The sequence below is a fragment of the Procambarus clarkii genome, chromosome 19 (assembly GCF_040958095.1).
Source record: "Procambarus clarkii isolate CNS0578487 chromosome 19, FALCON_Pclarkii_2.0, whole genome shotgun sequence".
Classification (NCBI taxonomy): domain Eukaryota; kingdom Metazoa; phylum Arthropoda; class Malacostraca; order Decapoda; family Cambaridae; genus Procambarus; species Procambarus clarkii.
Genome location: NC_091168.1, coordinates 40,774,469 through 40,789,751, shown reverse-complemented (window position 1 = coordinate 40,789,751; position 15,283 = coordinate 40,774,469). Strand labels below are relative to the sequence as shown.

General features: G+C 46.3%; 1 protein-coding gene across 3 annotated transcripts in view; it reads right to left on the bottom strand.

The window, feature by feature from the left end:
* Positions 1 to 15,283, bottom strand: part of LOC123757414 (COMM domain-containing protein 8-like) — a 75,649-nt gene that overhangs the window by 25,653 nt on the left and 34,713 nt on the right. For all 3 annotated transcript variants that reach the window (XM_069327309.1, XM_069327308.1, XM_045740965.2), the window contains exon 2: positions 13,792 to 13,944. In XM_069327309.1, coding sequence (XP_069183410.1) covers positions 13,792 to 13,944 — 153 coding nt within the window. The remainder of the gene's footprint in view (positions 1 to 13,791; positions 13,945 to 15,283) is intronic.

The following is a 15,283-nucleotide window of genomic DNA, read 5'->3' as shown; positions in this document are numbered from 1 at the left end:
CCTACTCCTCTCGCTGTTATCTCACACTACACACACGTTATATATAAGTATCTACATTTGTGTTCACCATAGCGAACCACTAAGCTGGTATGGTGAGTGCAGTCAATAAATGGTGGCCACACACAGTCAGAAGACGACACCACAACCCTCCCTCAACAGCCTTACTCCTCCCTCCATGGAGCACAGCGCTAAATATCACCACAATCCTGCTATTATCAGAATCCTAGTCAGTTTTATCACAGTCAGGGGGCTTCAATAATACTATCACTGCTAAATAATAGCAGTATCATATATATTATGGCATTTGTAGGCGATGCTGTGGTCACAAGCTGAACAGCGGTGCTGTGAGCTCGTGCTGCGTGCGCCAGCCTTGGTGGCTTGCTGAATACTGACGCTTTCACACCCAAGAATGTTGGCCTGGATTTTTTTTCTAGATGGCATCTGGCAACTATCGGTTGTTGCTGTGCTATAGCTGCCCCTATCCCAGGCGGGGCGTTTAAATTATAGCACTAGACACGAAATCATATATAAATGATGTGCACGGTTTCGGTTTTGTCACTGATATCATTTATATATGATATGCACGGTTTGAGGGTTAACCCTTAAACTGCGCATGGCGTATATATACGCCCTGAGTAACATGTCCCATGGTGCGCATGGCGTATATATACGCCATAGGGTGCCAGGCCTGATTCAAATGACCCGCGGCTACACGGGGTTCACAGTAGCTTCCTCAGGGCTCTTGTAAACAGATGCAATTTAAAAAAAAAATCGTGGGCAATATTCTCAGGTGTGAGAGGCACAGTACTGTTGGAGCAACCAAGGCCGGCGCACGCAGCATGAGCGAACAGCATTGATGTTCAGCTTGTGACCACAGCATCGCCGAAAAATGTCAAAATAAATATATAATTGTTATTATTTAGCGATGACAATATTACAGATGACCAATGACTGTGATATAAATAACCAGGGTTGTGATAATAGCAGGATTGTTGTAATAATTAGCGCTGTGGGAGGAGTGATGCTGAGAGACGGAGGGAGACAGCATCGTTTACTGACTGTGTGGCCACCTGTTATTGTTTGCATTCACCATACCAGGTCAGTGGTTCTCTATGGTGAACACAAATGTAGATACTTATATATAATGTGTGTATTAGTGTAATAACAGCAAAAGGATTATGCTGGGAGGAGCCATATGGGTGACGGAGGTGACGTCGTCTGCACGATTTGTCTAGCTGTTTAGAGGGTGGCCACTATGCTCTTTGGGCGCACTACAAGCTTAGGTGTACAGTTACGGTGCATAAAACATGTAGATATTTATATATAATATGTGTATATAGGGTAATAACACTGCAAAAGGTATTGTTGGGGGAGAAAGTTTAGTGTGTGTGACCTTGAAAGAGTGAGGGAGCCGCCAGCCGCCATCTGTGTATAGCGACGACTCTTAGTGCCTGAACTAACTATATCAGCTTAGCTGTACAGTTGTGGTGAACAAAATATATACATACTTATATATAACGTCTGTATATAGTGTAATAACACCACAAATGGTATTGTTGGGGGAGAAAGTTTAGTGCGTGTGACCTTGAATGAGTGAGGGAGCCGCCAGCCGCCATCTGTGTATAGCGACGACTCTTAGTGCCTGAACTAACTATATCAGCTTAGCTGTACAGTTGTGGTGAACAAAATATACACATACTTATATATAACGTCTGTATATAGTGTAATAACACCACAACTGGTATTGTTGGGGGAGAAAGTTTAGTGCGTGTGTTGAGGGAGTGGCAGCGAGTGGCTGGCTGGTGTGTGGCGGTATCTCTTCGTTGCTTTTCGACTCTCAATACCAACTTAGTGGTTTGTTATGGTGACCAAAACATGCCAATACTTATATATAACCTGTGTATAGAGTGTAATAGCAGCAAAACTATTTGTTTATAGTTTTATAAACATAATAATTGAATCACTAATATGCACATCATACTTTTGAGTATAGCGATTATTAACCACTTTTATTATATAAATATATTACAATACACACTATTGAATAATATTACTGCAAAAAAACTAAGAAAAAATCAATCGGAGACATTGAAACAATTAGGTAATAATATCTTTGTGGCAACTCCCATCTGTCAACGCGGGTGACGCTGACCGGGTCTGACGACCGCTCTGTCAACGTCCACTTTTTGCCAGACTTCCTCAGTCAATTGCGCCCAAAATATGTCACCTACGATTTTTTTTTATTTTTTCCATGCTCAGGGGACACAAATTAACATGTTTAGAAGACGAAAAAAAAATTTTGAATTTTTTTTTTTCTTGCGCACAGGGGTGTAAATGTCCCAAGGACCCCTGAGCAGTGTAAGGGTTAAAGAAGATCAGGGTCGGGATCAGGGTCAGCAAAGTCAGGGTTAAGGGGCATGGGTAAACTGAGCAAAGACGGAGGGAAGGAAGCGGGAGAACAGACCAGAGTCGGACGGGCGGGGTCCAAAGGAGGAGGAGGAGGAAGAGGAGACAACCGAGGGGAGCAGTCAAGGACAGCAGCAGGAAGAGGGGGAGTAGAAAGGGGGTAGCGCACCTCAGCAAGGGCAGCGGGGGCCAAAGAAACCTCCATAGCAGGAACAGGGGGCACAACCACTGAAATGGGAGGGGAAGGAGCAATAGAGGCAGAAGTAGGGCCCGAGGAAGAAAGCGAAGCCTTCTTACCCGCCGGGGAGGAGGAAGGAGAGGAGCCAGGCTTATGCTTCTGATTTAAAGAGACAGGTGTCCCAGCAATCACGTACTGGGCAACGGATTCCAGCGTCTCAACAGGAGAAGCTGAACGAGAGCACACATACTGACTGTTTGGAGAGCGATGGACATCAGCCTGCACCGACAGGCAGCGGGGAGAGTCAATAGACGGAGGGAAAGGATGGGAAGGAGGATCGGAGGGAGATGAGGAAGAAGACACAGGAGACATGACAGACCGGATAGAAAGAAGGGGAACACCAGACAGAGGACCAGGAGGGGGACCCTTTGGGACAGAACTTGAAGGAACAGAGGAGGGGGCAGTGGGCGTATCAGGGTCCAAGGCCCGGAAACGGTTGTGAGTTTGAGGAAGGTGGGAAGGACGAGGAGAGGAAGAGTGCACCACGCGAGCATAAGAGATGTTAGCGTAAGGCAGGAGCCGGCGAACCTGGCGCCTCACCTCAGGAAAAGATAAACGCTCTCGGTGCTTCAAGTTGAGGACGGCTGCCTCAAGCTTGTAATGGATACATGCACGGGAGAAGGCAGGATGGGCCTCACCGCAGTAGAGGCAGCAAGCCTGGGGAGAAGTGCACTCCGACTTAGAGTGGCCTTCGCCCCCACACAAAGGACAGAGACAGTCCCAGAGCAGCGGAGGGTACCATGCCCAAACCTCCAGCATTTGTTACAGAGCCTAGGAGATGGAATGTAATCCTGGACAGAGCACCTGGCACCAGCAAGAATGACAGAGGGTAGAAGGGTCCTACCATCAAAGGTAATCTTCACAACTCGAAGGGGTTGACGGTGACGACCACGAGGGGGACGAGTAAACGAGTCTACCTGGAGGACAGAATGGCCTTGGGCATCAAGGATATGCCGAATATCATCGTGGCAGTCCTGCAGATTCTGAACACTGGTCGCAACATGGGGCGGGAGAAGAATAGTGCCAAAACTGGCATTCAACCAAGCGTTCTTTGAAACCTGAACAGGGATCTCGCCAAAGCAGGATAAGGCAGCCAAGCGGGAAGCTGCATCCTGAGAAGGAGCAGCAACGACACGTGTACCGAGACGAGTGGGGCTGAAGGTAACAGAGGCATCCACAGAATCAACAAGATGCTGATGGAGGGAGAAATCGTCAGGAGGTGCAGAATCAAGAGGGAGGAGATCAAAGTATTTGACCCATGAAGCGGGACCAAACAAGGCCTGATACGCATCAGTACGAGAAGGAATCGAGCGAGTGCGGCCGTGGCGCGAATGGCATTGAGAACCCCCAGAGAGAGAGGGGTTAAAAGGCGCAGTAGTCACAACGAGAGACTTAGCCGCACCAGGGGATGAAGTGGTCACCACTAGGAGCTTGAGGCTCGATCCAACCACAGAGGAGGGAGGGGAGCTGGGGGAAGAAGTCAGGAGGGTCAAAGGAGGAGCAAGGTCGGGGCCCAACGCAGCGGGGGCTACAGAGCCCGGTCTTCCAATACAGGCCAACTCTAGGGCTTGGTCGCCCACCCCATGAGCCTGAGAGGGTACAACAGAAACATTCAACGACATGAATACGAAGAGTGACAAATTCATCCACGAATGTGCCCCCATACCCACCATGGAGCCACAATTCGAGGCAGGACACCCAACAGGAAGCTATCACCGATCATGCCGGGGCCCCCTAGGGGTGCGTCGTGAGTATACGCCCCACAAACGCCACCTTAAGAACTGTCAGTCTGTCGAGATCGGGCTCAGCGACGAAAGGGGGATCGACAATAAAAGGTTCCCCTCACTTGAGACGTTGGGTACTACAGTTCTACGGGTGCAAGAGCACCCGTAGAACTGTAGAACCTCCTCAAGCACCCGGGCATCAAAATAGAAGAAGTCCAAAGGAATAACCAAAACAAGCAAAAGGTCGGCAGGAAACAACAAGCAGATAGGAGAAGAGGGGGGAGAAAAACAAAACAGAAGGAAAAGGAAAAGTCGTTCAGCACAATTAGAGAGGACAGTAGCAGGAGCACAAGGCCACAGAAGGACAGAGGACTGCCCAAGGAGCATCACACTCCAGCAGCCGCCTACCAAGCCCCCCTCACGACAACAACGAGCTGAACAGGGAGGGGGTATATCCCATGAGCGGCTAATCGAAATATGCGGTAAAATAGTCCATTTCACACATATCTACACCATTATCATGGAAAAGGTCTGTAATCCCAACATCTGAATTATCAAAAACAGGAATTTGTGGAACAAAATCTGTCCCATCACTCCACACAAAACACCTGCTGTCTTTCGAGAGGCAATAGCGGCACCACGGCAAGGAAACCGTGGATCAGGAGCTGAAGCAGGTCCAGGAAGAGTTGGGGTGGGCAGGGACAGTGACAGAAAATTACTTGATGTTGAGGGTCTTTGTTCATCAGCGTCCCCATGTGGTCCCATGCGGTGCCACATGGCTCGGCCAGATGCTGCTGACGCGACAAATTGTTGCTTGGCAACACCACACATTCCACTGGCACTAGCGGCACCAAAACTATTTTCCGATTCTAAGTCACTAAAACCGGAAAATGATTCACCTTCCTCAGACTCGTCGACTAAAACATCAATATCATGCAATGTAGCACATGAACTGTGTGGTTTGGCATGAAGTGGGGTCGAGTGAGGGCGAGGAGGCTTGGGCAAGATGCTAGGCCTAGCCCTCGTGGAACCTGCAAGTTCACACTCATCGTTGGTCGTATCCACTTCTGAGGGCTGTGTGTAGTCATGATCAATGTCGGAGTCGTCAATATCAGATTTATCACCATCCGGGAACAAATGCTTATTAATTTCATCATCGGTCAAAGTTCATGATGAACCCCTCGTCGAGTCGGTCGGTCGTTGGAACTTGATACGCTTGCCATGGTGTCTGCCGGGTAACTGAGGCCTGTACACAATGGCGGCCTACGCTGGATTTTTTTCCCAGGTGGCGTTTGTTTATGGTCGGGTGCGACTCACCTATGACTACCCCTATCCCACCCAAGGCAATCACAACAACTAAAACAGGGCAGCCTCGGGGCTTCCGGGGAGCAAACAACCTAGCTCGTTGCAACCACCTGAACCCAATGTGCAACACCTGTGCTGCCTGCACCCGCATAGTCAGCATAGGACTGGGTAACCGAATCACAAATAAGCAACAAAACTCGCAGGGCTCCGGGTCGAAGGTGCCACCGACCCAACAGGCAGCAGACGGAGGCAAAAACAGAGAGAGAGAGTCACTCTGAGACAATGGGACAGAGCAACCCTCTAACTCGTACAAAGCGAGGGGGGACTCAGGGGTCACATCCATCAGACCCATGCGCCCCCGTAAGGATTTCCAGGGTCCCGAGACAGAACTCATGCTCAGGAAAGCCCAGGCAGGGTGCCAGCTAACTGGCGCCCATGTCTACCAAACAACTTTCTAAGAACTGAACCCCCAGGACGTGTATACTCACGGGGACCTAGCAGGGGGTACCACCAGAAGAAGGAAGAGTACACAGGGGGCAAGAACCAAAGCAGAACCCCCACCAGGGAGGCAAACAAAAAGAAAAAGAAAACCCTGCAAGAGGACAGTGCACACAAGCGGAACAGAGCCGGATGCTATGATTAGTGAAAGCAAGCTGCGCAGTACTCTGCGCCCCCTACCAGTGCAAACTGCCCCTTACCCTAAGGTGAACAAGGAAGACAGAACACCCTAGCACACAAAGGGCGGCCGAAAACCAAGCAGTATACAGCCTAGCAGAGACAGAACCCAAGGAACTTGTGGAAGGTGGCCCCAAGCCCCAAGGGCAGTACTTATTGGGCACCTAGGGAAGGAAACCCTAAGTGCATGCAGCCTGAGTAGTGGAGAATCACTCCTGGCACACACACCACCTAGAACTGTGCCTGTGCCTTGTGTGTCACCACACACAAGGCACAGTGCTGAAACTTCGTCTGGAGCCAGTTTCACCAGAATAGGGGTTTGTTTTGGGATGCCTACCTTTCTGGGTCCCTAACCCGGTAGATGGCAGACACAGAATGCTTCCAACCACACGGGGGTTTCTCTAGGCCATTGTTCCTCGTGCCTCTGTGACGGGGGCCAGGTTCTGGCTCGTGGTCCCCAGTAGGCCCACAGAACTCCATACACATAACTGACGCGAAAGTCTGACATTAGCATATCAGCCTGGATAGCTCTGGGGATCCAACGGGGCTCCCCCCCAGAAAAATTGTACTTTAGGGCAGTTGTCAACCAAGGTTCCACTAAATATGGAAGGTGAAATACCTGTACTAAAGAAACTGTTCGTGACTTTTGTGAGACCAAAACTCAAATATGCAGCAGCTGGTGCACACATCTTAAGAAGCACATAAAGAAACTGGAAAAGGTGCAGCGCCATGCTACAAAATGGCTTCCGGAACTGAAAAACAAGAGTTACGAGGAGAGACTACAGACATTAACCATTGCACTGAGCCAAACGACAAATGCCGTTTGCCAATTACGGCACCAACCGACAAAAGTATTTTTAATTTTTTCATACATGGTTGAAATGAGCTCGCGGTAGGTTGCGTACGAAATGGACTCTTGGGACCTCCAGTGAGAGGCAGCCATCTTGGAAAAAATTCCCAGAATGTCCAAGGACTGCTGGCTGGATTAGTACTGAGTGAGCAACCATGGGTGGCACACGTGCCTTTGGCTCCCAAACACCTGTCCGACGCGGTGTTGAAAGAGTGCTCTCTGTCGGTGAAATTCAGACCTTATTGCTTGAAGAACGTAAGGGGTCATGATACTGATGAAGCTAGGTACAATAAGAACCTAACACAAAGGTTGGATGCAAGCGATACAGCACCTATTAGCACAATACAGCGAGCATATCCAGTTGTAGCTCTGAGCGCCACCCTTGCCCACCAATGCCATCTCCAATTTATATACAGTATCCACTGGATTTAACGGCCTATATGGGGCTGTACCCAGGTCGTTAAATGCGGGGCTTGGGTATTTCCGAAGTTGTTAAGTGTCGGTAATATTTCAAGTAACATTCAGGTAAGATATATTTTGTACAGATAGTCACTTGGTCTACCACTCTAGTACCTTCTACCCTGTGACATCACCATGGCACATTGTTTTGTTTTGTCATGAGGCTAGAGTGTTCATTATGTGACTTTGTTGGACATATCTGCGCAATTAAGGGACATCCATGCACCACGTCGGCTGCAAATGCACTCACTGTGTCAGTGATGGCTGACTGGTGGGTGGATGCGCAGGCAGAGTGGGCAAGCGGGCGGGCAGGGAGGGAGGGAGGCAGGCAGGCAGAGGCTGGGAGGTAGACAGGGAGGGAGAGGTGGGGAGAGGATGGAGATAGATGGAGGGATGGATGCATGGATAGAGGGATGGATGGATGGTTGGAGGGATGGCAGAATAGATGGACGGAGAGATGGATGGATGGATGGATGGAGGGAGGGATGGAAGGATGGGATGGATGGAGGGAGGGAGGGACGGATGGACGGAGGGATGGATGGATGGATAGATGGAGAGAATGATGGATGGAGGGAAGGATGGATGGATGGATGGAGAAAGAGGGATGGATGGAGGGAGGAATGGATGGATGGATGGATGGGAGAGGAGGGATGGATGAATGGATGGATGGGTGTTGAGTTGAACTACGTAACCTTGAAGCAGAGAGAGTGTACATGGGATGTAGGGGAGGGGAGGGACCTGCTCACTCCGATAAGCCTAACACACTCGACCCCGTTAACCAGATTTGTTTCTTAAATTCTGGATGTACATCATCATATATATTTTTGGTTACAGATTTTGTTTAGTAATATTATTAGGATAATAAAAAGATATAAAAATACTTGTTTCATGAATGTTTTATTGTATTAGATGAAGATTCTCCTGGCTGTCTGGCTGACAATCTACTGAGCCACGTCCCAGAAGGGTCACTTGGGATGGGGGGGGGGGGGGGGGGGGCGAAGCTGGAAGTGAGGGTGTGGAGGGAGAATTGCAGTGAGGGTGAGGGTGTGGGGGAGAGATGCAGTTAGGGTGAGAGAGAGGACGATAGAGGTCGGCGGACTGCTTGCCATGTGAGGACCCCCTGATGCCAAAACAAACCCAATACCGATCTACGGTCCTATCAACCGCCAGACCGGCATACGAGGTTCCAGATACCGGTCTCCCAAACCGGTCGTTATTACCGGCAGATCGGTAAATAAAAGGCCGTTAAATCAAGTGGATACAGTAGATGATACATAAATGAATCATTTTCTGGATTCAGTGATCATGCATCTGATACAAGTAGCATAGATGAACAGTGTTAGCGGCTTCCATTGTGATGTTTTCCATAGATACAGTATTTTCAAGAATAGCTGATTCTCTTCCAGAATGGCTGAATCTCTTCTAGATTGACTGACACTCTCCAAAAATGATTGAATCTCTTCCAGAATGGCTGAATCTCTTCCAGTCAGGGACCATACAAAGCCATCTTTTCAAGACTACCTTATAAGTTGATCATTTCCAATAATCTTTTCAAGACTACCTTATGCTTTACAAGCTTGGCTACATACCACCTACAAGCACTAAAGCCAAGGGTGTATGGGAGTGTGTTATATGCAAGCACACAGAACGAAGAAACAGTAAGCGAAAATCTATCTGTATCTGGTGCAACGAGAGCGTAGTCGCTCTGTGTACCATAGACTATCTTGAGGTTATCTTGAGGTTATCTTGCGATGATTTCGGGGATTTTTTTTTTTAGTGTCCCCACGGCCTGGTCCCCGACCAGGCCTCCACCCCCAGGAAGCAGCCCGTGACAGCTGATTAACACCCAGGTACCTATTTTACTGCTAAGTAACAGGGGCATAGGGTGAAAGAAACTCTGCCCATTGTTTCTCGCCGGCGCCTGGGATCGAACCCAGGACCACAGGATCACAAGTCCAGCGTGCTGTCCGCTCGGCCGACCGGCTACCAGCAGATCACAATAGACTACTTCGTTAATTATTACTCACTTCCAAAGAACTGAGTGTAATACAGTGTATTACTGTGCAGTGTGAAACTGTACATATTGTAATTTGTGAATTTTTAACAAGTAATATTGCGACAATAAACATTTATTGTGGACACATTACTGACACATGTATCACAGTTCCATGGAACATTATAAAGATTCTATTGTATATGTATTACATATTGTAAAGAACACAACACCCTACACCCCTATATATTGTAAAGAACACAAATATGCATCATATACGATAAAAAACAAATAATACCACATTGGAAATACATAGAACAAATAATTGAAAATATATTTGTGGCAACTCGCAATGCTTGAATGGCCCGCGTGACTGCCTCTGGGAGCTTCACGCACGAACGATCAGCCGTGATAAAGTCACAGCGCACCTTGTCCACGTCCCCACAGCCAAGGTAAGTGGAATTTTGTATTTATTTTTACATAGACATGTTCAGGGAAGGGAATTTATCATTTTACAAGGAAAAATAATTTTTGGGAGAACACTTGATTTCATGTACACAGGGGAAATGTCACAATAAACTCGGCGCATCACAGTGGTTAAAGATGCCAAAACTAGAAGATAGAAGAAAAAAAGAGACAATATGATCACCACATACAAAATTCTAACATTAATCTACCAAATTGACAAGGATAAATTCCTTAAACCAGCAACATCACAAAAAAGAGAACACAGATTTAAGCTAAGGAAACAAAGGTGCCAAAAAACATAAGAAAGTTTTCTTTTGCAAACAGAGTGATAGATGACTGGAACAAGTGAGAAGGTGGTTTAGGCCAAAATCATCAATAGTTTTGAAGTGTTATAAGTACAACAAAGAGTACTGGGAAGACGGGACACCACCTTGAGGTTACCTTGAGGAGCTTCCGGGGCTTCCGGGTCCCCGCGGCCCGGTCGTCGACCAGGCCTCCTGGTTGCTGGACTGATCAACCAGGCTGTTGGACGCGGCTGCTCGCAGCCTGACGTATGAGTCACAGCCTGGTTGATCAAGTATCCTTTGGAGGTGCTTATCCAGTTCTCTCTTGAACACTGTGAGGGGTCGGCCAGTTATGCCCCTTATGTGTAGCGGAAGCGTGTTGAACAGTCTCGGGCCTCTGATGTTGATAGAGTTCTCTCTCAGAGTACCTGTTGCACCTCCGCTTTTCAACGGGGGTATTCTGCACATTCTGCCATGTCTTCTGGTCTCATGTGATGTTATTTCTGTGTGCAGGTTTGGGACCAGCCCCTCTAACATTTTCCACGTGTAAATTATTATATATCTCTCCCGCCTGCGCTCAAGGGAGTACAGATTTAGGCTCTTTAGTCGGTCCCAATAGTTTAGGTGTTTTACTGAGTGAATTCTAGCAGTATAGGCTCTCTGCACGCTCTCCAGGTTGGCAATTTCTCCAGCTTTGAAAGGCGCTGTCATTGTGCAGCAGTACTCCACTCTAGAGAGCACAAGCGTTTTGAAAAGTGTCATCATCGGTATAGCATCTCTAGTGTGAAAAGTTCTTGTTATCCAACCTGCAACCACAGAGCATAGTTCTCATCCTGCAACTACACTTAGGTAATTACATATGTGATGGCACACACTGCTGCACATTAGGCAGTGATGTGGTGGAGGCAGACTCCGTACAGTTTCAAATGAAGATTTCAGTGAATGAAATTTCAGGGAAATAAGCACAACTAGGTGAATACAAATAGGTGATTACAAGATACACTTTAACCCTTAAACTGCACAAATTATATTATATATATATATATGTCGTACCTAGTAGCCAGAACGCACTTCTCGGCCTACTATGCAAGGCCCATTTTGCCTAATAAGCCAAGTTTTCATGAATTAATTGTTTTTCGACTACCTAACCTACCTAACCTAACCTAACCTAACTTTTTCGGCTACCTAACTTAACCTAACGTATAAAGATAGGTTAGGTTATGTTAGGTAGGGTTGGTTAGGTTCGGTCATATATCTACATTAATTTTTACTCCAATAAAAAAAAATTGACCTCATACATAATGAAATGGGTAGCTTTATCATTTCATAAGAAAAAAATTAGAGAAAATATATTAATTCATTAAAACTTGGCTTATTAGGCAAATCGGGCCTTGCATAGTAGGCTGAGAAGTGCGTTCTGGCTACTAGGTACGACATATATATATTTTGTGACAATCTCTTTCAAGAGAGATTGAGCCTGCTCTTCTCTACATAAAGTTACGTATATTATACAACAATAAGATGCTACCTTCAAGATACGTCTACCAGTAGCACAAAACGTTTTGACCAGGAGGCAAACGTACCCAAGACTCCCCCCTACTCCACACTCCCTCCATGCCGGCTCCGTCATCAACCAGCAAACTACCATTCCCAGCTTGCCTGCTTCCGATTGGTGACTCACCGACTGCACACCTGCACCTCAGCGCCCTCTACAAGTCGATGTCTGGGCTTGAACCAGCTATTGAAGTCAGAATATCCTAGTGTTCTCAAGCCGTGAACAACTAACTGATATACACTGTCTATCAGGTGGATGTATCTCAGCTAGCGCTATATTCTCAGCACCTCTTTAATCACTTTGTCTTTATATTATTGTAGAGTAACGTCATCCCTATTCTTTATTCTTATGTTATATTTTTTTACTTGTTTGTTTGCACTGTACATAGCCAAGGGATTGTCTTTGTTTTTAATTTGTTTTCTATGTTAAAGTTTCATTGCTCATACTATGTGTTTTGCGTGTCTTCCCTTACTTTACCACAGATAAACAGCCAAGCAGTCTATCTTTTTTTTGTAAGTGTGACTAGGCATTGACACCAGCCATTGGAGGACTGCCGAACATCAACACTCCTACACTTTTCCGTCACATTATATTATATATATATATATATATATATATATATATATATATATATATATATATATATATATATATATATATATATATATATATATGCATGCTTTCATTGGCAAAACCGAAACTGCGCATGTCATATATATATGATTTCGTGTCTAGCGCTATAATTTAAACACCCCGCCTGGGATAGGGGCAGCTATAGTACAGCGACGACCAATAGTTGCCAGATGCCACCTAGAAAAAAAAATCCAGGCCAACATTCTTGGGTGTGAGAGCGGCAGTATTGAGCAAGCCACCAAGGCTGGCGCATGCAGCACGAGCTCACGGCACCGCTGTTCTGCTTTTGACCACAGCATCGCCTACAAATGCCATAATATATATATATGATCATGCTATTATTTAGTGATGATAGTATTATAGAAGACCCCTGACTGTGATAAAACTGACCAGGATTCTGATAATAGCTGGATTGTGGCGATATTTAGCGCTGTGCTCCATGGAGGGAGGAGTAAGGATGTGGGAGGGAGGGTTGTGGTGTCGTCTTCTGACTGTGTGCGGCCACCTTTTATTGACTGCACTCACCTCGTAGCCTAGTGGATAGCGCGCAGGACTCGTAATTCTGTGGCGCGGGTTCGATTCCCGCACGAGGCAGAAACAAATGGGCAAAGTTTCCTTTCACCCTGAATGCCCCTGTTACCTAGCAGTAAATAGGTACCTGGGTGTTAGTCAGCTGTCACGGGCTGCTTCCTGGGGGTGGAGGCCTGGTCGAGGACCGGGCCGCGGGACACTAAAGCCCCGAAATCATCTCCAGATAACTATACCAGCTTAGTGGTTCGCTATGGTGAACACAAATGTAGATACTTATATATAACGTGTGTGTGTAGAGTGTGATAACAGCAATAGGAGTACGTTGGGAGCCGTCATTTTGGTGAGGGAGGTGTGTCGTTTGCACAACTTATCATGTTGTTTACTGGTGGCCACTATGGTCTTTGGGCACCATACCAGCTTATTTACCTGGTTGATGGGGTTCTGGGAGTTCTTCTACTCCCCAAGCCCGGCCCGAGGCCAAATTTGTACAGGTATGGTAAATAAAACAGGTAGATACTTATATATAATGTGACAAAATAATTTTTTGGAATTTTTTTTTTGTTGCGCCTGTGGGTGTTAAATCCATTTGGGCCCTTAGCGGTTTGAGGGTTAAATAACCATGAAGATTGACAAAAGGGGAAAGAAAAATTGTGATTAGTTTTATTCTTACCTTTTCTTTTGATAACTTTCCCAGTGCAATATCGTGTGCAACAGTCTTCACTTGCTGTACAGCCAGCCAGAACTTGTCAAGTGGACAGTCTTTATACATCTCCTGGGAAACAGCTATTCCCCCACACATACCGTCTATTACATGATGGACAAACTGGTGAAAGAATAAGAAATTAAAACAATAAGTACAATTTCATACTGGCCTATACAGTACTGGATATAAAATGCAATATATACAATGGGGGTAAATGAAAATCTAGAACTTTTAGTGCCAAGGATATGACAGACTTTAGATACGTTATTTGCAAACTAACCTAATGTTTGAAGCTATAATCAAGTTTTTATTTAGCCTAATAGTATAAGCTAACAAGATATTTAACAATTTATATGCAAAATTATATTATAACATTATAAATAAATGCGTTAACAGAAGTAACGTATTAGAAAAGACGGTTGTCAAGGACTCGTTCACACCCATGGACCAAAGAGACCATGGACAACATTCCAACAGGGAGTCCTGTAGCACAGTGGTCTGGGTACTTGACTTACAGTTGAGGGACCCAGGTTTATTTCCCAGATAGAGGACACAAAGTTGGGCATGTTTCCTTTCACCTCATGCCTCTGTTCATTGTTATGCCTAAGTGTATTTGCCATACAGAACTTAAATATACAGTGGTACCTCGCATAACGATCGCCCCAAAAGGCGAACATTTTGGGTAACGAACGGCCCGATCGGCATCAAATCGTCCTGTATAGTGAACACTCGTTTGAGTAACGAGAACACCACATGGTGGGGTCGCGCTGCTTCTTGCACATTCTCGGACGCCTCCGACGATGCACGTAAATTATGTTGTTCTTGTTTAACCCTTAAACTGCGCATGGTGTATATATACGCCATGAGTAACATGTCCCATGGGGCGCATGGCGTACATATACGCCATAGGGTGCCAGGCCCGATTCAAATGGCCCGCGGCTACACAGGGTTCACATTAGCTTTCTCAGGGCTCTTGTAAACAGACGCCATTTAAAAAAAAAAATCGTGGGCAATATTCTCAGGTATGAGAGGCATAGTACTGTTGGAACAACCAAGGCTGGCGCACGCAGCATGAGCAAACAGCATTGCTGTTCAGCTTGTGACCACAGTGTAACGACCGCTTACCCTGCCGTAATAACCGCGGCCTCTATTGTAATAACCCAATGTTCCCCAGTATTAATCCTGTTATCTTGTGATCTCTCATAATCGTACTATACGCTCTCTATTGTAATTCTCAGTCTCTCTTCACTCAATACCCCAGCTTAACACTGTTACAGTCCAGCATGACCCCTCACTGGACTGCCACGTATCTAAGAGGAATATTAAATGAGGAAGATACACCAAGGACAAGGGTTATTCGCTTATTACTAATTATAAAATAAAAACCATTAAAGCACTGCCACCACCTTCCCGACCAACCATACCTGAATGTGTCTATCACCGATCCCCCAGGAAGGCA